This window comes from Eptatretus burgeri, chromosome 18 (assembly GCF_056783735.1).
Source record: "Eptatretus burgeri isolate ZD-2024b chromosome 18, Ebu_testis_v1, whole genome shotgun sequence".
NCBI lineage: Eukaryota > Metazoa > Chordata > Myxini > Myxiniformes > Myxinidae > Eptatretus > Eptatretus burgeri.
Window position 1 is genome coordinate 26,387,856 of NC_140978.1, and position 26,913 is coordinate 26,414,768.

The 26,913-nt window shown below is 43.6% G+C and overlaps 1 protein-coding gene across 2 annotated transcripts in view; it reads left to right on the forward strand.

Moving 5' to 3' along the window:
- The window catches only part of RAD54L2 (RAD54 like 2), a 93,532-nt gene that overhangs the window by 51,301 nt on the left and 15,318 nt on the right, over positions 1-26,913 (forward strand). For both annotated transcript variants that reach the window (XM_085863502.1, XM_085863501.1), the window contains exons 13-20: positions 4,053-4,171; positions 4,331-4,446; positions 4,553-4,652; positions 13,037-13,242; positions 14,798-14,973; positions 15,064-15,263; positions 17,372-17,538; positions 24,504-24,593. In XM_085863502.1, coding sequence (XP_085719628.1) covers positions 4,053-4,171; positions 4,331-4,446; positions 4,553-4,652; positions 13,037-13,242; positions 14,798-14,973; positions 15,064-15,263; positions 17,372-17,538; positions 24,504-24,593 — 1,174 coding nt within the window. The remainder of the gene's footprint in view (positions 1-4,052; positions 4,172-4,330; positions 4,447-4,552; positions 4,653-13,036; positions 13,243-14,797; positions 14,974-15,063; positions 15,264-17,371; positions 17,539-24,503; positions 24,594-26,913) is intronic.

Consider the following 26,913-nt stretch of genomic DNA (forward strand, 5'->3'; position numbering starts at 1 on the left):
GAATGGACGTGAAGGGGAGTTGATTGTTGTGTACTGACAGACTCTGTTCACCGAACTTGTCAAGATTCCCAATCTGGATATAGAGAGGCAGACATCATGGGAGGGGTTGAATGAATTCTTGAAGGCACGGAGGAAAGTGGCACTGTCGGTACGGTTAGAGGGTTCATGGACCAAGCGTTTATGAGTGAGATGAGTTTGGGAAATGTCTTTTAAAGAAGAAGAGGAGGAATAATGATGAAGAGGAAGAACACGTGGTTGTTCCTGGTGGATAAATAAAGAAAGTGTAGCATTAAACATTGTTATTAAAAACTTTTAAAGGAAGAAGCATTTCATTCAATGAAGATAAAAATTTAATATTTTGAGAAAAGAAAGGGATAAGAAGGAAGTGCGGACAGATTGAGTTTATGATTAACTTTTTTTGGAGTGAAAAAAATTACGTTTATTTTGAGGGGTTTTTGAAGCAAGGAGGGGGGGGGTAGGATAAAGTTGAGGAAGCTGAAAGGACATTACTTTGGAGAAAGGAAGTGGAACTGGGCAAGCAGGGTCAGAGTAGAGTCCCTTTATCAAGAGTAGCGACATAGAGGGTCCGGAAAAATCTAGTCACGTGATTGCGTGGAGCCATTTTGAGTCCATCGCGGACAGGATCGGACGCATATCGGTCAGCGTTTTAACGTTCCTGCTGTACGGAGCGTTCTCATTCGTGTTTTACATCGATTTTACGACAAAATGACAGGTCGTTGCGCCTTTGGGTGCACAAATAGAACGGAGAAGGGATTCAAGATGTATAGATTTCCATCAGATGCTAAAAGACGGAAAATCTGGGAGAACAGAGTCAGTCGTGTTGGATGGAAAGCAACTTCTTCTTCAGTTCTCTGCCAGGTCAGTGTGATGGTGGTAATGGTCCCATATGCATATATTTGTGTGCTGCGAGTGAGACTGGCCTTTGCTTTGGCTTTCCAGGCTTGTTATCCATTGCTCGTGGATTAATTAGCACTTGAAGGGGAAGGCATCTTTATTTAAAATTAAGTTTGAGTTAGAGTCTTCGAGCTACATCAATTAATATAGGGTCTAGATCATGTCTCCAAAGTCAGACTCGGACTCAAAGTCAAAGTCAAACTAAAGTCAAAGTCAAACTAAAGTCAAAAGCAAGACGAATGAAAGGAGAACGGATCCGGGCTAACTCGGCCCACGGGCTAACACGGCCTTTCACAATGGTCTCTGAGACCTTCGTAAAACAAAACAAATAATAAATAAGTTTTTTTTTTTTTCTACTTTCACATGGAAGATATGATTATTGTCATTCAAATTTTCAGTGATGCTTCAGAAAGAATTTGCTCGAAACCAATTCATGCCAGTTATACAGTTGTATGCCACAACTGAGAATGAGGGGGGGGGGGCATGCATTGAATGTATGTATTTGTCTCTGTTGATTTGAATGTGTGAGGACATTAACTTGTGTTTGTGTGTGTGACTTTCAATTTCTAATTTGTTTGTGTGTGCATTAGTACATGTGTGTATGTGTGTGTGTGTGATTGTAAATATGTAATTTGTGTGTGTGAGAGAGTGAGAGAGAGTGAGAGAGAGTGAGAGAGAGTGAGAGAGAGTGAGAGAGAGTGAGAGACAGTGAGAGACAGTGAGAGACAGTGAGAGAGAGTGAGAGAGAGTGAGAGAGAGTGAGAGAGAGTGAGAGAGAGTGAGAGAGAGAGTGAGAGAGAGAGTGAGAGAGAGAGTGAGAGAGAGAGAGTGAGAGAGAGAGTGAGAGAGAGAGTGAGAGAGAGAGTGAGAGAGAGTGAGAGAGAGTGAGAGAGTGAGTGAGAGTGAGAGTGAGTGAGAGTGAGTGAGAGTGAGTGAGAGTGAGTGAGAGTGAGTGAGAGTGTGAATGAGAGAGGGCAGGTGGGGTGGGCTAATCTATTTTTGGTGGGATTAATATATGATTGGCAACATGCAGCAAAGTTTAGATTAATAATTTAAATATGAAAATTAAACAAACACAAATATATACCCACACACGATAAACAAGGTGAAACAACTGCAGAAATACAAAGATAACTCTTAACATTGTATTGTACATGTACATGTATAACCAGGGAGGTGGGAGTTCGAGTGTCGCTCTCACCTCCCTGAAATTAAAATGAGGCTGAAATAAGCAGCACGTGTACTTGTCTAGTTCATTCCTTCTTTCTCATGATTCTAAATGTCTGTGACTGTTAAATCACAACCAGCTCTGTGAATTTCTTCTTTAGCATATGGCTCTTGGTTGTCATAAATCTTCTATTTTGTCATCTTCACATAATTTGTTCATTATCAACATGGAAAAGACCATTCCCATCTCTCAAACATAGAGAACATAATGGAATACACGGTTCAATGCACTCGTGCCGTACGGTGGCTCCGCACGCGCACCGCACTGAATGGACTCAAGATGGCGTCAAATCGTTAGTTGTCGCTACTCTCTCTATAAAGGGACTCTCGGTCAGAGCAGAGACAGAATTTGCATGCTGACAAGCTGAAGCCTCGGCGAGTAGGCCAGAGCCACGATAACACAAATTTGACAATACAACACAAGGTACGGTTGAACACGGAGAATTGGACCAAAATACAAACAGCAACACGGGGACGAAATTTTAACAGAAACACACGACAGATCTGATCCGGAAAACTTAGCTTTGATGAAGTGGAAGGAGGAACTGTGCGAACCAACGTCAAATGTGCACAGACTCCAGATCTGGATATCCGAGCTTTTTAAATCGATTTTATACTTCCCGAGTTTAAAGACATTTTCAAGTTACCACGCTGACTTTGTAAACGTGTTTCAGGTAAAATCACAAATTTTCAGTTGTTTCTTCTCACAATTTGTCGCAAGATGTTCTGATGGTGTTGCCAGCCATTAAAAACGATGCCAATGGTGAGTTTAATTGGGCATTTTGGTCCAGCTTATGTTGCACAGGGCTGTCATGATCAAGTTGAGGCTGAAGATTTGACAATCTGGGACTCAAATCCTTCGACTCAAGTTTTACAATTCGGAAATGCAGTTGTTTGCATTCAATAACATCGACTTACAAATGGGGTTGAATGTCAAGTTGGGTGTTTTTCATAGTTTTTGTTTTTTTTGAAAACAATGTCGAGGCTTGTGGAAGAGCTAACACAGAACGTATAACAAAGGGAGCATGACACCAGAGCGGCAGGAGAGGGAAGCGCAAAACAGTGGGGAACACAGACATCAGGAGATCTGTGGAAGGGAGAGGGATTTGGGGGGGGGTACACTGAGTAAACAAGATGGACACCACAGGGACTTTCAGGAAGGAGGTGGGTTTGGGATGGATTAACGGGGGTAGAAAAGATCATGGTTTTGGATAGGGGCAGATGAGAGATTTTAAAAATAATTATTTTTGTATACCTTGTCGAGGCTCGTATGAAAGCTAACACAATGCACAACAAGGAGGGGGGTGGGGCAGGAGACGAGGGGTGGGAGAGGGAAGGACAAAACAGTGGGGAACAGACACATAAAGAGATCTGTGGAAGGGAGAGGGATGTGGCGGAGAACACGGGGTAAACAAGATGGACACCACAGAGACTTTCAGGACCAAACACGATAGGGAACTTTCGGGAAGGAAGGCAGGGAATTTTGGAGATGGGTTTTGGGGTGGAGGAAGGGGTGCCATTGTCAGATTAGCATGAGAGAAACCCTCCGACGTCAGGTGATATTGTCAGATTAACACGCAATAATGAGTAATCAATATGGGATTTGAGACTTGCCCGTAAGATTTCAAACTCGAGACTTCACCTGAAGTCTGGACTTCACAGCTCAAACATTTAAAGGCAGGATACGTAAATAAGGGAATGTTTTATACACTGTATATTGTTCGCCCATTGAAGATTGTTTGGCTTAATAACGATTTGCACCCTATAAACTTTCCTTTACTTGCACTGTTGTGTTTTCCTTTCCCGCTTCGCCGGTGGGAATCTAAGCATCTTTGCTCAGACGATACCTGACCATGGTAGCGTACCCACTGTGCAGAACCATTGCTTACGATGATGCTATTCTTTGTTAGGCCAAAGACATCCTGGCTCATTACCAACGTGGTGTTCTCGAGAACTCTCCCAAGATGGTCATTCTCTTCCACCTGATCGAAGAGAGCGTCAAAGAAGGAGACAGGATTCTCGTGTTCAGGTTGGCCATCGTGCTATGATTTGAAGGCGCACTGTGTTTGCGTGTGTGCATGCGTGCACGTGTGCATGGTTTGTTTCTTCTTTTTTTTGGCTGAGAGTGTTTCAGAAGTGAGGTGTTATAATTAAAAGGATGCATTTTAAAGTTTTGGTGCATCTTCAGCCAGAGTCTATCGACCCTCAATATAATTGAGGATTTTTTGAGTAAGAGGAAAGTGGGCCTGCCCCCTGGCCACGCTGACGTCGAGACTTTATGGAGCAAAAACCACAACTACTTTCGTGAGTGATGTTGCTGCTTTTGTTCTGCGCTGTCCTGTTGTTCTAAGTGTGAACAGAATTGCATAAGCACACACTCAGTTGCACTGCAACGTGTTCTCTCGTACAGGCTTGGATGGCAGCACTTCGACCTCAGAAAGGGAAAAGCTCATCAGGAAGTTCAACGATCCCACCAATGATGCAGTCTGGCTTTTCCTGCTTTCTACGAGGTGCCAGAATACATTGTCACGCACTTCTGTGTGGCGGTTTACAAAGCCCTGAGGCGTGGAGCTTTGACAATTGCAAGCTCCGACAGCCATAACCTCCCAAGTGGTTTAATTTGGAGCATAATTGTACATACTGCAGAAATAAGGCGTTAACACGATATTGATTAAAAACAAATTATTTATTAGGCTTGCAATAACAAACTAAATGACACAAAAACAAATAACCAACTATAATCACTAATTATAATAATATTGGCCAGCAGGGGAAGCTAAAAGACAAGAGGGAAGAAATGAAATTAGAATGGGGTCGAGGGAGTAAAAGGAAAAGAAAAATAAACAAGTGTCAAGCACTGGGGTGTCCATGTGCTATGCCCATGTTCTCAAACTCCGAGCCTCTTCCCAAAACCTCCCACTCCCACTCTACTCCCCATGGGGCCTACATTATCCTTGAAAGGTTTGGTCATGATAAATTAAGCTGCTTGAATAGACTAGCCTTCCCCCTATTTCAAATCTCCCCCCCCCCTTAAATTTATAAATCTAAAAAAGACAGTAACTTCATTTTTGTTTTCGTCGATACATGTAGGCGAGCCCTGACGACAACAACAGCATATAAAATGGCAAAGCTCAATTGCAGGCTTGTGAGGAGAGACCGGAAACGTCGTCACACCAAATCAACTGTCACTCTTTTGGCCCTGTGCAGGGCCAAGTGTTCTTTGCCGTGCTTCGTGGCTGTGGATTAGCATACTTTGAAACGCGACATGACTCCCCTCTGTTGGAACCCCCAACGACTCATCTCTTAAACATTTATTTCCAGAATTCTCTCAACTCCCTTCTCTCTGCCTTCGTTGTATTGTTGCCACTTCACTACGTGACTCTATCGTCTTCACAACTATCACCAGCGCATCCCATAAATTGTCTTTCTTTATTTGAACCAGACTCAGGGTCGGGTTGGCTTGAGTTACAGCTTGTTTGAACCAGCTAAAGGCAGCAGACGTGTAAATGCATGTTCAAATGTCCAACCTACTTCCAGGCTGGAAGGTGACACAGGTTTTTATTTCATTTTATTTTATTATCCCCACGCTTTTTGAAATACATGGGGGGATATTGCAATCTGTCTGTCGTCAGTCACACTATCTCCTCCGAAATAATTGTGCAGAAATTCACCAAACTTGGTCGACATCATCACCATATAACAAGAATGTACAAGAGCATCATCATTTTTGGCCCCACACCCTGAGTGGGGTCAACGGATCAAATACAAAAGAAATGCCATGACGGGAACATTTTAAAACATTTTTGTAATGAAACTTTATGTATGCAATCAACATTGTAACGTTTATGTAATGTTTTGTTGGGATTTGAGCCCCGGTTCATGCCCCAAGAGGTGGAGACTTGGGATCAGAGCGGTCAAAATGGATGAAAAAATTGACTCAAAATTTGATTTTAGGTCATTCCTGGTGGAACTTATTGCCATCTACTTTAGGTGGGAAACACAGGAATTTGCAATGGCATGCCATCGACTTTGCTGGAGTTATTGTTGTTATTATTATTATTATTATTATTATTATTATTATTATTATCATTTTTGTTGCATGGCCTTAGGCTCGTCGAGGAGCTGTTATACAAATTGTGCACATACACGCAGACAAGGACATGAGACGACACCAGATTTGACTTCAGATAAACACAGCCACTTACGGGAAGTTACGTAACTTTTGGGGCAACACCGGTGATGTCACATTTTCGATATCGCTTTTTATCCCCCGCCGCGTGGCGGAAGGGGGATATTGTTGTCACCCAGGTCGTCCGGCTGTCCGTCCGTCCGGGCGTCAACATTTATAGCTGTGAGTGCGATAACTCATAAACTGTTCGCCATATCGATTTGAAATTTTGGTCACACATGTACCACCTGAAAAGGAAGAACCCTATTGATTTTGGGCATGGACGGATCCAAGATGGCCTACTGGGGCGGCCATCTTGAAAAAAATGTTTTTTTTTCACCATATCGATTTGAAATTTGAGTCACACATGTACCACCTGAAAAGGAAGAATCCTATTGATTTTGAGCGTGGCCGAATCCAAGATGGCCGACGGGTGGCCATCTTGAAAAAAAAGTTTTTTGTAATAAATGGAAAACTACTTATTAGTGGGGCAACTTAGCTAAATATAGCAAAACAATTGTGCATTTTGGAAGGAAAGCACCAAATTTGGCACACTAGTAGCCTATCATATTATGAACAGATTTGGATATTGGGCCATCTCAAATTCAGCCGCTGATGGCTGTGGCAGCCATTTTCCACTGCCATCAAAAATTTTGAGATGGCCCAATATCCAAATCTGTTCATAATATGATAGGCTACTCGTGTGCCAAATTTGGTGCTTTCCTCACAAAATGCACAATTGTTGTGCTAAGTTGCCCCACTATATCTGATTTCAATTATATTTGGTAAAGCTGCTGTCACACCTTGACAATTTAGCCAGCGTATGCCGATTTATGGAAAATTTGTCTAAAACGCTGGCACACGTCGAATACGTTATGGGTACGTTTTGTATACGTTAAGAGCACGCTGAAAAACACTGCCATACGTCGTAGTACGCTGGCTTTAAACGTTGTACTTTTGGGTTGTCCTCAAATTTTTGCATGCTTGAAATTTTACGACGTATGCCAGCGTATGACTCACACGTTCCGCTACGCTGGCCATAAGTTGTAGGCACGTTATGCGATCGTTGACACACGTCGACACATGTTACTTGTAAGTTACTCATAAGTCGAAACACGTCGAGGTAATGTTTAGCGTACCCGAAACTTATTTCTAACCTATAAGTAACATTTTGTAAGCACGCGACACGAACATTGTTCACACTTCGCAACACGTTACTTGAAAGTTCCTCATACGTCGAAACACGTCAAAGTAATGTTTAGGGTACCCGTGACTTATTTATAACATATGAGTAACGTGCTTGGGAATTATTTGTAAAGCATGTCCTACGCACAAATACGTATGTAGACGTATTTGACGTCTTCAGGACGACCACAGAACTTACTGAATGCGTTTCTAACTTACAGATACCGTATAATGGCGTATTGGCAGTGATTAGGGGAATTGGTATATAAAAAGGGGCTTCGCAGGAGGAACCCGTCTTTTTTTTTTAGACTTCGTGGTGAGTACATGTCCATGTCATTCTGAGAGATGGAGGATACGGCAAGGCTGAGACGACAATACCTACCTGTCCTCCAACATCAACATGACCTCATCGAGTTGACACTGCACCAGTTGTGTGCCAATAGAGCCGGGAGAAGAAGACGTGAATGGAGGAGAAGGAACTGGGTCAGACCATGGATCGGGAGGCGAAGCCATTACGGTATATATGACCAGCTCATGGTGGAACTCCGGAACGAGGACCATGCATCCTTCATCAACTTCCTGCGTATGCCCCCAGCGATGTTCGACGAGCTGTTAGCCAGAGTGGGTCCAAGGATAACCAAGTAGTCCACCTTCTACAGGGATCCGCTTGAGCCTGGCATGAGGCTGACACTGAGCCTGCTGCTGTTGGTGCCATGACTGCAGTGCTGTGGAAGCGATTTAACTCGTTCAATAAAAACGATTTCAATTGCCGAGCACCAGCGTCCAAAACAATAGGCGAGTGACAGCCATTTATTTAAATCGTTCATTGTAAATCATTTCAATAGTCCAGTGGAAGCGATTTAACTCGTTCAATGGAAACGATTTCAATTGCCGAGCACCAGCGTCCAAAAACAATCGGCGAGTGACAGGCATTTATGAAAAGTGAAGTTGCAGCCTATGAATAGAAAACCTCACATAATCGTCGACGATACGCTGCCACGCTATGCATACGTTAGATTATCGTTGGGCATAGGTTGTGGACGCCTAAAACACGCTAATCAATCGTTGGTATAACTTATCTATAAGTTATCGAAGCGTTCTGTGTTCATTACTAGTACATTATGCATTTGTCCAAGTCGTTTTGAATACTTTAAAAACTGAAACAAAAAAAATAGTTCATCGTGGGAATAAGAAAAAAAAATTAGCCGAAAAGAACATCGAACAATGGTGCAAAGTAATCTCCAATTCGTGGATGCAACGAGGATCCATCATCACCCACACACTCCCCATCATGCTCACCTACTACTACTGACATGGACCTACTACTACCAATACTACTACTGACACGCTCACCTAATACTACTACTACTGATACTACTGACATTGACATCTACTCAACATGGAGTCTGGAACACTGACGGGTTCCTCCTGTGAAGCTCATTTGTATCGACCAATTCCCCTAAACGCTGCCAAATCGCCATTATACGGTAGATGTAAGTTAGAAACACGTTCAGTAAGTTCTGTGTTCGTCCGGAAGACGTCAATCAAATTCGTCTACATACGACAATGTGCGTTTGAGATACATTACACATAGGTTCAAAGCACATTACTCATACGTTCAAGGCACGCTACTCATAGGTTCAAAGCACGTTACTCATTGGTTAAAAATTAAGTTTCGGGTATGCTAAACATTACCTCGACGTGTTTCGACTTATGAGTAACTTACAAGTAACGTGTGTCCGACGTGTGTCAACGATCGCGGAGCGTGCCGAGGACTTATGCCAGCGTATACAGAACTTGTGAGCCATACGTCGAGTACATCGTAAAATTTTCAGCATGCTTGAAATTTTATGACGTACTAGACGTACCACGGAATATGACAGCGTACTTCATTGTTTTTCAGCGTGTTCCTAACGTGTACACAACTTACCCATACCGTATTCGACGTGTGCCAGCGTTTTAGACACATTTTTCATAGGTCGGCATACGCTGGCTAAATCGTCAAGGTGTGACTGCGATGTTGACACTTCCAATTTTCAGGCGGGTATGATTTAAATTGGTGTGCGGCAGCTTTTTAACAGAGAACGCCACGAGTTTGTCGGCGATACGTGCAGCGCGCTATGCCAAAGTTAAACTATCGTTGGGCATAGGTTGTGAACGCTGACAACAGGCTAAGCATTCGTTGGTATAAGTTATCTATAAGACAACGAAACGTTCTGTGCCGTTACTAATATGCATACGACCAACACGTTATGAATACGACCAAAACTTAAAAAAAAAACCTCAAAACTTCAGCGTACGCCAACGTTTTACATACATTTTTATACGTTGCCATTGCTGGCTAAAACGTCAAGGTGTGACAGCGCCTTTACTACTTTCCTCATCCCTGGGGAACTTTTTCGAGATGATGACCAAATGGTGTCTTGTTTCCAATCCACCTCCCTCATTATCTGGAATATGTATGACCTTTTTCATTCAATGGCGGGGGATTCCCCATCTCTGATGGTATATTTATTTTTATTTCTTCAGTTAGCACACCAATTGAGGATAAATTTTTTCCCCTCCCCAGGGGATGCCAACCCATGGGATTTTGTGTTTGCTCTGTCCTCTTAATGCTGAACATCAAGCGAGGAAGCGGCATTTCCCATTTTTTTAATTTTTGATGTGACTCAGCCAGGGTCAGAATCAAATCAAACCAAGCTATGATAATCAAACCGGTCAGAATAAAACCAACCGAACAGGTTCAGAGCAGACGCTCTTACCCTTGTGCTATCAAGCCTGCTTCAAAAAGTTGATCATGTGAGGGGAAAGGTTTAGAATCATCGTAATGTAATTTGAGAAGTGTTTGTGTGTTTGACTTCTGTGCACTCCTGAATCGCTGCATGAAATGAGTTGAAAACTGGTGGTTGTACTCAAGCTCTGCTATAGGCAGTTAAAAAAAATCCCTGGGGGTTCAGGTTGGGGAGAGGACCCCAATTCTCTCAACTTAAATATCTATGATATAGCTCCCGGTGTGAGGGGGTATTACAAACCATAATAAGATACCAATACTGAGGGGATTCACCTTAAAAGGAAGGATTCTTCACGAGTAAATTGATAACCGACTAAAAAATATAATGCCATCGACTGGCTGCCTAAAACCCCACGGAAAACGAATCTTTATAAGGATTATAGTACGTCTATCGATGGAAAAATAAGGACACCAAATTTTCTCAACCAAATGTAAACAATGGTATGCTTGCTAACCGCCATGAGAAAGATAACGAAACTTCCTGATGAAGAAGATGAAGGTGGTCAGCATATCTCTCTCAACACTTGGTTGAGGAAATTTGTTGTTTCACGCTTATCCTGCATGAGTCATTCAAAGGATATTTACATTTTTAACGGAGTTAGTATCATGAAACTAATCTCAAATCAAATCGGTTTCTGATACAGTTTCGTGCTGTTCTCGAAGAAATAAAGTCTGATGCTGGCTTAACGGTGAAGGTTGCTGGCTTAAGATCTTCGGGTGTTGGGTTCAAGCCTGTTTCGTCCCGTTAAATAACACCAGGTGGGGTGACTCAGCCTGTCATGCTTCTGAAGTCAGCAAAATGAGTACCAGCTTACTGGGCACTGCAGCGGTGGCACAGCTGCGCTTCCAGCAATGATGCAACCACAGGGTGCATATGAAATAATAAACTTTGGAATAAAATCTCAAAGCGCTTCAACATACAACATAATTTAGCTAACTCTACACACAAACATCCCCATTTTACGATCACCATATATGTACTGAGTTGCACATCCGTGCGTTTTGCATTGTTGCTGCTGTGTATCTGCAAAGCTGCATTGAAAATGTAGAAAGGTTCCTTTTTCTATTTAGGCTAGTGGCCAAATTAAAAAAGGGGCCTAAAATTGTAAGAAACCCCTACCCACGGTAGAACAACCTATTTTTTATTGAAGAGGGATGTTTGGGGAGTTAGAAAATCATGGTTGTGAACCTGAGATCATTGTACAACATTTTGAAAATCACGTTTACATATGTACCACTGCAGACTGCAAAAATGGATTTAATCGCCACAGATTTTGGCTCATATATTTGTTAATGCTGGTGTTACAAACACAAATTTGGTACTTGGCATCATAGGTGAACAAATCTGGAAAGGCAAGCATGCGCATGTGTATTTTATTATCTTGTCTTTTGTCAGCTGCTGCCAGAACTTTTTCTCTGGTGGACTGTCCAGTTCCTGTAGATACCGGTGTAAGCTTGTTTCTGGAAGTGTTGGATTTTCCACAAATGAAGCAGTTAGTCCTGATGTCAAACCCAGCTGTTTCATTTCTGCTGATTCTTGTGTGTTCTGTTGCCGCAGCCGTGCATGGTTGCTGGTCACTCTCACTGGGGTTGGATGTGGAGATATTTGACTTGCTGGTATACTTGGCCCGACACGATTTGTGGAATGATACTTTCAAATCAAGACTCAATATGTCTTGTTGCAAAGGCCAGATGCTTTCGTAAACGTCATCTTTTCTGATTTGACTTGCTTTGAAGATTGCATTCAAACCATTAAATGTTGGGTTCTTTGTAACTTCTTGCTTTTTAGGGTTGAGGGGTTTAAAGCATATGATGCGGTGGTCAGTGTCAATTTTACGACGCTTCACAACAGGTGGTTCCAGATCCATACTTGCAGATCAATTGTCAGCACAAGCATCTGAAATGAAATAATTAAAGATAAGTATATATCAGTAGTTTTAGAAAAAGGCAATCAAGCTCAAAATTGATTTTCTGCAACTGGATTTAAAATCATTCTTGTTTGGTTAATGCATATACATGTATTACAAATTAATCAGTGTCGGTTACTTTTGGGGGGGTGACATATGGTTTCGGTAATAACTATTAATTCAACTGATTTATCTTTATGAGTTATATTTCTAAAAAGGAGAATGATAGAGGGTTATTTTTATGTAATATGTAGTAATACAACTCAAATACTTATGAAGAAATTAATTGTTTAGTTGATATTTATTGGTAAACCCGAAGCTGATTTGTTGAGTAAAATTCCACTATTTTTGCCTGTAGGTCACACAAAAGCCTTTGTTACATCACAAATGGTTTTTACAGATTATATATATATATATATATATATATATATATATATATATATATATATATATATGTCATCATTCCTCACATTTTGGTACCAAATTTGTGTTTGAAGCACCAGTATTAACAAATATATGAGCCAATATGAGCCAAAATCTAATCCCAACGTAAAAAAAATTAAATCCATTTTTGCAGTCTGCAGTGGTACATATGTAAACGTGATTTTCAAAATGTTGTACAATGATCTCAGGTTCACAACCCTGATTTTCTAACTCCCCAAACATCCCTCTACAAGAAAAAATAGGTTGTGACTTGTTCTACCTTGGGTAGGGGTATGCCACCCAAAACCTCATTTGGCCACTCGCCTAATTCTTGTGGCCAATATTTACGTGACATCAATTCTGGAGACGTTGTCCTTTAAAAAAAATTTTTTTCACGATTCGTTGGACTTTGTCCCACAGAGCCGGCTGCCTGGGCATCAATCTGGTGGGTGCCAATCGAGTGGTGATCTTCGATGCCTCCTGGAACCCCTGCCACGATGCACAGGCCGTGTGCCGCATTTATCGTTACGGACAGCGCAAGGCTTGCTTTGTATACCGCCTCGTCTCAGACGACACTATTGAGAAGAAAATCTACGATCGTCAGATCACGAAGCAGGGGATGTCCAGTAAGCACCCACTTTTAGGTTATTGGTTTTGCTTGCATTCATTCCGACATGTTAGGATATTACATCGACTTGTTACGGCCTGTGTTATGATTAGAAGCATTGTATAAATGTTTGTTTTTACTGTTTTCCCATGTAGGTGTTTCCCTCACCATTGCAAAGTTGAAGTTTTATAAGGCTGTCACTTGTTGATGCCTTTAAAATGCCGAACACTCAAGTGGTCCTTTGTTGTCTTGGCAAAGCTGCAGATCTCATGGCCTGGTCCCTTTGGCTTCTTCCTGTTGATCATAAATTTAAGCAAATTGCCCCACTTGTTGCAGCTTTTTCCTCTTGTCTGGCATTGTGGTTCATAGAACTTCTTGCCCATCAAGTACATATATAGACGGCTCACCTGGACACCCATTGAACTGTGCATTGCCTGTGCCACATCACCAGCCGGAGATGTTGGGCAGTTGGTACCGAGCAACTAGAAGGCAACCACTCGCTCTTTCAGCTCTGTGTTGTTGAGAACGATCTGGTTGAAAAGCAGTTAGGTTGTCATGATTTTATATCAGCAGTTGGTCAGATTTATGTCTCCCTTTTCCACTCTTCTTCCAGCAGTGCAGTTTAATGATGTCCATGCCATAGATATGCAACAGTGAAAATGTTCTGCCATTTTATTAATGTAACGTGTAGATTCTAGATTCCCCCCTACTGTACTTTGTAGTTTGCTGTGAATGTAGATCCTTGTACAGATATGGGGAGCTGGTATTCATGTTTGAAAATCGGCCTCATGGGGCATGGCTATCCTGGAGTGACATAAATGGACTTGAAGGTGTGTGTGTGTGTGTGTGTGTGTGTGTGTGTGTGTGTGTGTGTGTGTGTGTGTGTGTGTGTGTGTGTGTGTGTGTGTGTGTGTGTGTGTGTGTGTGTGTGTGTGTGTGTGTGTGTGTGTGTGTGTGTGTGTGTGTGTGTGTGTGTGTGTGTGTGTGTGTGTGTGTGTGTGTGTGTTCACGAAGTTTCTTCCGAATCTGTCCGTAACATGAGATATCGTGTTTTACAGTATTTTGTTTTGGCCCTATCTTCCAATGGCAAAGAATCACTTTAAAAATTCTCAAATCCGTATCTTCACCAAAATCTGAACAATTCGTTCTTTTCACACACCCAACCTGTAAACCAAGTTTCGTCCGAGTCCTCTATAACATGAGATATCCTCGTCACAGACAAACAGACAGACAGGGGTGAAAACAACGTTTGTCCACCTTTGGTGGCGAAGGTAAAGATTGGAGAGGGTGGTGTAGTCTAACACGTTGAAAGCAGCTCGTGAAGGCTCCTGCAGAAGTATTGGCTCCGATGATAAGGATGCAGCTGCTTCTATTGCTTCAAGTCTTATTGTCACAATTGAGAAGAGACCATCATCATTCCTTTGTTAATAACTTTCAAGTTGTCATTATTGCTCCTACCCTTCAGATGTTAAATCATGCTATGGACCCTAAATTGAGCACACAGCTCGTGCTTGTATGAGTGATGGAGACAGTTTCCTGGAGAATTTCATCTCTCGTCATGCCGTGTGTTGCAGACCGTGTCGTCGACGACATGAACCCAATGTTGAACTTCACCAAGAGGGAGGTGGAGAACCTGTTGCACTTTGCAGAGGAGGGTGCCCGACCGGAAAATGTGACAGACCGTGCTCACCTCTTCTCTGACCGCCTCTTGCGTGATACTTGTATCAAGTACTCGCACCTTATTACGAAGGTGAGTCGTATTTATATTTTTTCTCCCTTGCTCACATCTTTCCACCGTTATTGTGCAGGCATGATTGTTGTTGCTCGGATTTTCATGCAGAAGCCCTTCACGCACGAATCCCTGCTCATGGACAAGCGGGAATACCGCCTAACATCTGCTGAGAAGAGGGCTGCCAAGAAGAGTTACGAGGATGAGAAACGGGCATCAGCGCCTTATTCACGGCCTAGTTATGCTCAGTTCTACCCAACTGTCTCTGACAGCTTGGACAACTTCTCCTACCTAGCACAGCAACAGCACAAGTCAGTAACTTTGCACATGCGTGAAACTCCTTCCGTATTTTGTGGAAATCCTTATTTTTGAAATTCCCCATACGGAGGGTTCCTTATGTTCATCATCAGAAAAGCTTGCCATGATTATAGGGAACCAAGCTGCTATTCTGATCTGCTGATTCGTTTCTTAACCCATTTCTTCCAGATGGGGTGCAATGCGAACGCATCATGACCACGATTATGTGAATTACTCCCATGGTAGTTTTATTACGAGGTATTTTTGTAGAAGTTATCCGGGTACAAAAGCTTGCAAGCTCGTTATCGTGATCAGATGTCCGCCAGGCAGGAAACTGTCTGTCGATGTCGGTAACTAGGGAAATAGCGTCCATTGTTGGATTTTTCCCATCGCCGTTCCCTCCTATGAACTTCACGGAAAATACTGAAGTTCTGTTGTATTTACATTGCAAGAAGTAAAACTCGATTCTGCTGGAAAACCTGATAATGTCTGTTGGTCGTGATGGTTTGTGACCACGTTGATACGAGGCCAATAAATCTTAACAAGGAGGTTTGACGGAGGAGGCCATGGCCCATCGTGCCTCGGTGCCTGTACTGCACGACCATTACATTAAATAAATAAATTAGGCTCTCGACTCAGTTTCATCAGGGGGAGAACTGGGAATGAGAAAAGTGTGACAGGCACAGGGACTACAGTGTCTTCTTCTCCTTCTCCTTCTTCTCCTTCTCCTTCTCCTTCTCCTTCTCCTTCTCCTTCTCCTTCTCCTTCTCCTTCTCCTTCTCCTTCTCCTTCTCCTTCTCCTTCTCCTTCTCCTTCTCCTTCTCCTTCTCCTTCTCCTTCTCCTTCTCCTTCTCCTTCTCCTTCTCCTTCTCCTTCTTCTTCTTCTTCTTCTTCTTCGTCTTCTCCTCCTTCTTCTTCTCCTTCTTCTTCCCAGCAGATGGGACGCTCAGTTCAATGTCCATCCAAGGGATGGCACACACATTGATACCTCATCCTTCCATCTCATCATTATTATTAGCTCATTTGCAATTTTAATTCCAGATAAAATTTATCATCACGCACTGTCCGTCCGTCTCCTATTTCGACTCCTTCGGCCAAACCGCTGGGCCGATCCAGCTGAAATTTGGCAGCAACGTTCCGTTCCTTACTGGTAACGGGGATTGCAAAGTGCGTTCTGGTCACTTAACTTTAAGTTGGTCAAAATGGCCAACTTAGTAAATTTCTTCAAAAATCTACTTCTCCAGACCCACCAGTAAGAATGCCACCAAATTTGGGTTCCAACATTAAGCCAAGGTAGATATGTTAAATTGCAAAGGTCATGCCAATCACTTGACCGGAAGTGTGTAAAAATGGCAGTCACATAAATTTCTTCAAAAATGTTTTTCTCCAGACCCACCAGTCAGAATGCTATCAAATTTGGGTTCCAACATCAAGATAGGATCCTGATGTTAAATTGCGGAGGCCATGCCGATCACATGACCGGAAGTGTGTGAAAATGGCTGACTTAGTCAACTTTTTGGAAAATCATGTAAATTCCTCAAAAAATCTTCTTATCCAGACCCACCAGTCAGAATGATCCCAAATTTGGGTTACAACATTAGGCCAGGGCCCAGATAAACTACAGGTCCAGTGGTCCTATTTTTTTTATTTTGTATGCAGCATGTGGCTGCTGGTTGCATCATTTCTGGGAGCAAGGCTCTGCCACTGATGCAGTTCCCCCTGTTTCAAGTAAGGTGGTACTCAGTTTGCATACCTTGGGAGGATGACAGGCTGAGTCAACCCACCTGGTATTATTTCAACGGCATGACGGGGGCTTGAACTCAAGACCCTAAGATTTTAATGTGGCCATCTTAACCGTAAAGCCAACATTAGGCTTATCCTGCCGGTGAAATACAAGCAATACAGTTTTTAGTGGGTTGGGATTCATGCCCAGGCTTGCCAGCTCAGAGGTGAGAATGCATACCTGCAGGCCATCCTGACAGTCCTGTGGAAAGCATCATGGCAACATTTGCAAACTCACAATTGCAATTTTCAGTTTGTGATTAGTTCTCCATTACAATTGAAGTATTTATTTGGAAAACCAATTTAATGTATTGGTGCAAGTAATTGTCCATGTATGCAGGCTGCATGGTCCTTACAAGAACAAACCGGTGGCGAACGTTCCACCTTTACAATCAACCCCAGTGCCGATGATGCCACGGCAATACCAGGGAGGAATCGTTTCCGGATTTCCAATGGGACACGTGCAGAGAGCGGGAATTGCTGTGCAGAGGGTAGTCACGACTACAGGTGTGTTCCTGCAACTTGGACTTGTGTTATCAAACTGTGTAAGGTACCTTGCTCGTGCTCTTTGATGCTCCGAGTGAAGATAATACATGCAGAGTGATTATCGTGTCTTCAGCATTGTTTGACTTTTGAATTCTTGTTTGCCCATGGAGTTGACATTATGCATTTAATGTTTCTCATGTGTTTTCACCACAATTTGTTTAAATCATGTGTTGCTTTCATATATATTGTCATTGTTTGGATTTGTTTATATTCAACGTATTTTCTTGGTTAGATAAACTAGCGAAGAACTCATCCTTTCAGACGGGCAAATTCCCCAGAATCTGTATATGTTAGTATGACTTGTAATACCGCCCCTCCACCTTTCCTCACGGGGAGCGGTGCTATGCCATACAAGTTTACAAAGAGAGAATCAGGTTCAACCCTACCCTGAACCCCTGAAGATTGTGGAGTCATCAGCAAATAGATAAAGAGGATTTTCCAGAGAAATAATTGATGAAGATTAGGAATAGGATGGGGCTGAGAACACTGCCTTGGGGCACTCCAGCCTGACAGGGAGAAGAGATTAAAGTATTCTGTTGAGTGCCACGCGTTGGCTACGAAAATTGAGGATGTCAGTAAGCAATGTGTGGAGTTGGCCTTGGATGCTATCGGCAGAGAGTTTGGAGAGTAAGGCAGGATGCCAGACTTTATCAAAAGCTCGAGATATGTTCAGAGAGATGGCCCTGATCTTATGTCTGATATTGAGGGCCTCCATCCATTGTTGGGAGGATAAAAGGAGACCGTCCTGATTGGAAGTAAGCTAGTTGGTCTGTAGGTAAGAGCATCTGTTTTTGCACCTTTTTATGTTATGCAGTGATGTTGGTTGACTTCCAAGAAGATGGAAGATGACTTGGGGCAAATGATATGGTGACAATGACAGAGAGAGGAAGTGCAAGACTCGTGAGCTGATGCTGTGCAGTCACCGAATCGGAGTCTAGGGTTTCCAGAAAAAATTCAACATTTTCAAAATTTTGAATTGTTCTCACTCATAATTCAACATCACCGTAAATATTATTGAGAAGTTGCTTAAACTTTCTTTACATGAGAAGAATATGATTTGTAATACCGGATACCACCTGGTGGCGCTTCACGATACACATTTACACAGAGAGAAATGGGGTCTTTCCCCAACCCTGAAACCCCTTCCTCAGATGTGCTACCCCGACAGAGACCATACTTGCGGTACCCTTCGGCCGGGCTGCACATTAGCTTCTTTTTGAGGATGCCCGAGCACCCACTTTTGGAATCTTGATTTTTTTTGGAGGGGGTGGGGGGGTGCCTGAAAAAACAAATTTTATTTTTATTTTCTGCGATATTCAAATTTGAGAAAATGAATATTTATGCATACACTGATCATTGAAAAGTCCAAAACACATCAACCAGGCTTTGTTTAAAGGAGTGAGACAGAAAATGTTCATTTCTTAAAGACCAGGAAGTAAGGTATTTATTTAGATTGAACTTCATCATCCACGATGTAAGAAATATACAGCCCTTCCACGAATACCAGAATTATTGTAAGCCTTGTATTGTCAACAACAACAAATAAGCAATGTCATTGTTTGCTAAAATGAATGATTTTAAAAGAAGTACTGGTTGCTTGGAAGAGGCACTCGCAGAGAGGTACCAATTGAGCTCACTGATGTGCCGGCCAAACACGGCCACACATTTATCTCGACCCTCTCCCCACCCGCTCCCGCAACTTCTGCTGCTGCTGCTGCTGCTGCTGTATCAAAAACACTATCCTCTTGACTCTCCACCCACATCTTCACACTTTGTCTTTTCGCAGACTTCAAGCCAGATTGTGTCTTTTCTGACTTGTTCCTCTGATTTATCTCAATCGATTAAGCTTGGCCCTGATTAGGTGCACTTTACTCTTATGGGTGGTGTCATAGGTATTCATTTATATAAATATATATTTAATATCTCCCTGTAAGTTGATTTTTGGAAAAGTTTAATTCCACTGTTATTATGATTAAAATAAATTTAATAATTTATCAAGAAACAATGGCTCACCAAATATTTGCAGGTGGCTTCTGCTAGTATGCTCCATTTTCAACCACCCCCCCCCCCACCAATCGTACATGGAAGACCCCAAAAAGCTCATTTGCATATTCTGAATAAATATACCAGGAAATTGAGCAAGACCAAAATGAGACTACGATGTGAGCAGTGATTGTGCTTACATTACTGAACATAGCTCAGAGACAAGACAAACCCACTCCCAGAACACATATGACTCATTCTCCAGACTAGTCTGCATGGGCATTATCCCTGACTGATGTAGGCCTCCTCATGTACCATGCTGGTGATAAAATATTCTCAATCCAACGCCACCAAGATTTATCATAAGAATGTACTGTTACGAATTCGTGCCCGACGGTATGCGAACGGCCGCTTTCCACTAATAGAAGCCGCTCGCCCACCGGACGGATAATTCAGTCGTGACCTTCCGGAGCAACGCCGGAACCCTGTCACGGGTGGGTCTTCAATCCCACCACGGCCTAGCCAATTTTCTACCCGCGCAGAATAGGGTCAATCGCCGAATCTCGATATACCTAAGTACCCGCGTGGGTAGCCTACCGAGAGACCGTACCTCAGGGCAGGTCGGCTTGGACACGAACCGCCCAAGCGGTTTGTTCCGTTCTGCAGTGATAACCGAGCGAGTATTATCGCCCGACCTCGCCGGATCCGATTCTATTTACCGGGTATTTAACAACCCCAACTCTTATTCTGAGATGCAAGATGGCATTTCAATGTGGTGAAAGGAGGACGCAACGAACGGGGTACATTCACACAAACACATTTATTTACACATGCACATATACAGTCAATCGTGCAGGTATGGAAGCATTAAAGCGAAAGCACTACAACTGACTATAAGCAATTTATAATTTACAGGCACTTAAACAGGTTTTACTTATGGAGACTCGGCGCCACATCATTCACACAAAAGAAGAGAAAAGGCCACCCCCAAAGACAAGGGCGCCAGACAGGGTCCGTAGACCTTTATGGCGTGGGACTTGGTAGACCGAACGAATCCCACGAGACCGTTGCAGGTTACCTGCACCCTCGCAGTGCGATTGTGGGCGAGTCGCGGCGTCCGTCCCCCCACGGCAGCTAGAACAGCCGCGGCTGAGCTCGGCCTTTCACGGAGCCGGCAAGCTCTCTCCGGCGCTCTCCACACAGATGCGCAGGCTTGCGCGCCAGAGCTGGTAAAGCGGCGCCTCCCGTCAGTGTCCCTGGTGCCACGAAGAAGTCGAGCAGCCACCACCAAAAAAAACACACACGAAGAAAACCACACGAGCTCACGAGCTGCCACCACGAAGGAAAAAAACCACGAGCTGCCAGACCTGGCGTCCTACATGCCCTTATATTGCTCACGCCATGCCCCTCCGCTCTCGCCCCACCCTCTTTCCAGAACCTTCCAGAAAAGGGGCGTGCCCTCTCGCCCCCCTCCCTGCACGCCTCGTGGGGGGGCCGAGAGAATCAGAATTGGCACAGGTACAGGGAGAATCAGGCAGGAAAATCCGCACGCCATCAGAACTCCTCTGGTTTCCTTCGCTTCGTCGAGACGGTTTACATTAACGGAGCGGGCCGTGGTTTGGCGTGTGGAGACCGCCGCGAAGCGGTGGTCGAGAGCGACGTTGGTGGTGGTGATTTGGTTGTGGTGATGGTGGCGTGGTTGGCGTTGTGTTGGTTGGGAGCGATGTTGGTCGTTGTGGTTTGAGGCGATCGTGGCCGGCGTTGATCGTGGTTGTTGCAGTTGGTGGTTGAAATGTGGTTGGTCCAAAATAACGATGGGAAAAGAAAAACACTATCTCAAAGAATCACAGCCCTGTGACACGAATAATACCCATTAAACAACGGTGGGGAAATCTAACTGAAGACGGACTTATCGGCATAACTCACTAAGAACCTATATGGTGTTCTGCGAATTTCCACAGCCATAAGAGTACGTTCTTTTGGACATAGCTCAGAGATGATCATCAAATTGTGAATTTCAATCAACCAATCGTTTTCACAGCTTGGTTCACGTATCTGCAAATGCACTGCATCTTCCCACAGACCACGTGTGAGTGGAGTGCATTTGAGAATTATTGAGAGTGCAGAACTGTACCTCTAAATTTGATATTTCATCATAGGAAGTGGATTTCAAACAATCCTTGTCGCTCCGATCATGGCGCATAAATTTGGGGTCAAAATTGATGTTCATTATGTGATTTTGAGGGTGCCCGACCGGGCATCCAAAACCCAACCACTTATAAAATGCTCAACGCTAAGATCAGGTGCTCCCCTCCCCTCCACCCTCACCCCCCCACCCCCGCACCCGTTAATGTCGAGCCCTGCCTGAGGCGACATGCAACAGTTGGATGGATTTGGTTCAGTAGGATTTTGGGTTTTTTTGGAGCATATAAATAATCTAATAAATAAATGTCATTTTCTGTCTGTCTGTGTGTAAGGCCAAGGTCACATTTGCCACGGCGGCCGTGGGGTCTCCAAAATGTACGGCCACTAGCAATTATACGGCGGCCGCAGTATTTCCACGGTCACACAATGTAGCAGTCACATATGTTTTTATTTTTCGGGGAGCCGCACGGCGTATTTATAAATTGTGGAAACCGAAAACATGGGGGTGCCATACGGTCTTTGATTTGATGTCGCACGGTGACCTTAGAGCGTTCCTGCGGCGGCCATAGAATTTTCAAGGCAGACGAAAGGTGCCCGCAAGGCGACCGCAGGGGGGCCCTAAGGCGAACGTGCGGCCAAACGGACGGTAACGAATGGGTTAATTTTTTTATTTTTTTTTACCAGTTTTTTTTTTTCGGCTTGTCGAATTGCTACGGCGAATGTAGAAATGAAAAAAAGTTATAACTCCGCGTTATAATTCCACGGCGACCTTACGGTCTGTAAAATATAGCCATACGGTGTAGGGCCACTCTGAGGCCACCGCAGAAACTCTGCGGCCGCTGCACGTTTCTGTCAATTCAGAGGGCGTACGGCGCCGTATCATCGACGTAGAGCAAATGTGACTTAGGCCTTAGGTATTATAAACTGTGGAGACTGAAAACATGGCGTTGCCGTACGGTCTTTCATTTGATGTCGCACGGTGACCTTAAGGGGGCCCTGCGGTGGCCATAGAATTTTCAAGGCATACACAAGCTAGCCTCAAGGTGCCCGCAAGGCGACCGCAGGGGGCCCGAAGGCGAAGGTGCGGCCAGACGGACGGTAACGAATGGGTTAATTTTTTTTTTACCATTTCTTTTGTTTCGGCTTGTCGAATTGCTACGACGAACGTAGAAATGAAAAAAGTTATAACTCCGCGTTATAATTCCACGGCGACCTTACGGCCTGTAAATTATAGCCAAACGGCGTAGGGCTACCCTGAGGCCACCACAGAAACTCTGCGGCCGCCGCACATTTCTGTCAATTCAGAGGGTGTACGGCCACCGTATCCTCGCCGTAGAGCAAATGTGACTTCGGCCTAACAACAATCATGCTAAAACCACTGGGCCAATGGCCACCAAACTTGGCACAAAGACCAAGTTTGGCCTCTTGGTGAACATGGGCAACTTGGTTTCATCTGTAGTCACGGTGGTTCGGGAGGAAAGGTCGAGAAAAATTATCTATGAAATGTGTATCGTGTAACGCCAGTGTAGGTGGTGGCAGAGGGTATGACAAGTCAGCTGTGTTGATAACTTGCATTTTTGTACTGTATACATCCCCAGAGAGTAGGAAGCCCCAAAGCCAACTTCCACTAATCAGGAGAGGCAGGGGAAGAGGCGGTGGGAGTCCGGAGGGAGGGGAAGGGGTGAAGTCATAGTCCATCCAGAGGGAGGAGGCAGGGGTGGGAGGAGGGACCTGGTATTGCCTGGAAATGCTGGGCACCCCTGCTAGTAAACAAATAAACAAACACAAACATTCATTAATGTGTGTATGTATATATATATATATATATATATATATATATATATATATATATATATATATATATATATATATATATATATATGTATATTTCTTCTTCTTCTTTCGGCTGCTCCCGTTAGGGGTCGCCACAGCGGATCATCCATATGATCCGCATAGCGATTTGGCACATGTTTTACGCCGGATGCCCTTCCTGACACAACCCTGGTCGCCTCTTACGACACAGGGATATGGTACACCTATTTTAACAGGGGTATACACCGGCCCAGTACACTGGTACTCATTTCGCCGACCTCGGAAGGATGACAGGCTGAGTCAACCCCCTGGTGTATTAATTCAGTGGCCCAACGGGGCTTGAACTCAGGACCTTTTGGATCCCAAGCCGCTGCCCTTACCACTGCGCCAACACACCAGGCATATATATATGACTTTTATGCCTCCACACCAAGGGTGCCGGAGGCATTATGTTTCCAGGTTGTCCGTCCATCCGTTCGTCCGTCCGGATTTTCGTTTACGCGATAACTCAAGAAACAAATTGTAGAATTTCATCAAACTTGGTAAAAAGGTAAAGTAAAACAGGTCACTTAAGTGATTAGATTTTGGGCCAGATGTGATAAAGGTCAAGGGTCAAAGGTCAAGGTCAAACTCTGAAATTTTACTGTTTATGCCCTAACTCAAGAAATATTGGACAGAATTTCATCAAACTTGGTACAAAGGTAAAGTTAGACAGGGCCATTAACTGATTAGATTTTGTGCCAGATATGATAAAGGTCAAGGGTCAAATATGTCAATACTCAAGTGTTTGTGCGGGAGAGCGGAGGCATACCCATCAACTGCGCGCAGTCGAATTGCTCTAGTTTTTTTTTCTCCCACCTAAGCCTTCCCTGAACCCAGACCCTCCCCCCCCCTTTTCAACTCGTTACATCCATCTGTTCAGTAGTGCATGTCAATCAAACAAAAACAAACAAACCCTTCTCCAAATATAGTTTGTTGTTTTTCAGATATTGTGATTCCTGGATCACAGACGACAACCAACATGCAGGCCACAATTCCTGCTGGAGAGGGAATTTACCTCATCCAGGGCAGCCGGGGTAAGGTTTCCTGGACCTTGTAGTCTGTTGGCTCATCTTCAGTTTCATCATGTTGGCCACAAATACTTGTTAATACCCTTATTATTTATGGTCATTATATGTTCAATTTTGCCTTGGTACAGACACCTCTCTGATAACATTCTACCACCATGTGATGAAAATGTTGCCACAGTGGTGATCATAATTTAATTGTTCACAACATGACACTTTAGACATTATGAGTGCAGAAAACATCCTGTTATGTCGAATAGCTTAACCTGTTTCTCCTTCAATAGGAATACTGTTTGTTACTGCTCTGCTCATTTGCTGAATGGATCTTCATTCCTCGAGTATTTGTTGATCATTACTGGGAGTGATTATTGAATGAGGTCTGTAGCTCTTCCTCTGGGACAAAACTCAATGCCAATAACATTGGGTCATTTGAAGGATTGAAGTTTGAGTGGCGGAGTAGCTGGGCATATAGGCTCTTACTTTACAAAGTTGAAAGTGATCTACATAGTAATGTGGGCTGGCAGGATGGCTAGGAGGTATACGCACACAATTCGAAGATGTCTATCTTGGGTTTGAATCTCAGCCCAGCTACAAACTGTCAATCCGGTGTTTCACAGGTGGAATGATTCATCAATGGGTGTTCCGTCTCTTGGATGGACATTAAACTCGGCATCTCGTCTGCCAGCATGAGTTGGTAGACTTTTAAGTAACCGACGGTGTCCTTTGCAAAGAGAAGGCGAACTATCACTGACGTCATGACCAAATTCTCAATTCCTGCCCTTACTACTGGGAAGGCAATGGCAAAGCACTAAGTACCCTTGTTCAGGAAGCTGCTTCGGCAGCACCAACGCTTTGTGGAGTATGGAGAGAGATGTATATATGGTAATGCAGATGTGAGATTTTGACCGATGAGTACTTTGTTTATCTTTTCAACCTCATTTGTTTATTTGGTGCCATGATATTATGAGTAATAACTTTGGAAATGCAAAATGTACACACATTCACACAAAAAAAAAGAAAATAAAAAGTACCTATTTTGGAGGGTCAACCCCCACCCCTGTAACCGCTTTAATGAGCACAGATTTTGATGTGGTCAATACACTTTCGTTAGGCATCATATATGAAGCTTGTGGCCAAGTTTCATCAAAATCCTGTTTCATTCAAGCGATAATGACTGGTGTTTACGGACTCACTCACTTCAAGATGGCTACCGTGGCGGCTAGTGAAAATTGCAGTGCGCCCATTTTCGAAAGGAACCCTCCTCTACCCAGCCCCAACACACACTGCAAAAATGGATTTCATCGGACAAGGCGTTCTCCTCGAAATCGACGGAAACCTATTTCAAGATGGCTGCCATGGAGGCCACATTGAAATTCGCAGCGCGCCCATTTTCGAAAGGAACCTTCCTCTACTCAACCCCAACATACCCTGCAAAAATGGAATTAATCGGACAAGGCGTTCTCGAAATCGACGGAAATTAATTTCAAGATGGCTGCCATGGAGGCCACATTGAAAATCGCAGCGTGCCAATTTTCGAAAGGAACCTTTCTCTACCCAGCCCCAACACACACTGCAAAAATGGATTTCATCGGACAAGGCGTTCTCGAAATCAACGGAAACCAATTTGAAGATGGCTGCCATGGAGGCCACATTGAAAATCGCAGCGCGCCCATTTTCGAAAGGAACCTTCCTCTACTCAACCCCAACATACCATGGAAAAATGGATTTAATCGGACATGGCCTTCTCTTCGAAATTGACGGAAACCAAAAGTTGACAGACGCCCGGACAATGCCTGTGACGACAATACCCCTTTTTCAGCCCAATTCAGGCGGAGGGGTAAAAAAAAGAATCGAAAGAATAAATAAACCAATGTCACCCACAGGGTGACCCGTATCTTGCCATAAGGTGACCACGTGTGACTTCTTTAAGGTCACACTGAGGTGAACAGAGCTGCTGTCCACCAGGAGCGACTCCTTGAGGAATATCTGCCTACGAGAGATTCCGATGAGAATCGTTCTCCAGAGTAACCATGAAAAATATGTGCTTGCCTCATAACGTCACCAAATGACGTCATAATGTCTCAAGCTTGACATATCTAGAAAGCACTCATCGAGGTGTTCAATTTGAGGTACTACACGATATGGTTCCTAAAACTTGAAAATTTGACCTTGGGGTCAAATATGTTTGACCTCAGGCGCTAACCATGAAGGTCAAGGCCAATCACCACCAAAAACTAATCAGCTGAGCGCCAGACCACATACTACATTCCCATAAAGTTTGGAGACTATTCGATCAAAATTACTCAAAAAATAAGGGTTTCGTCGACTC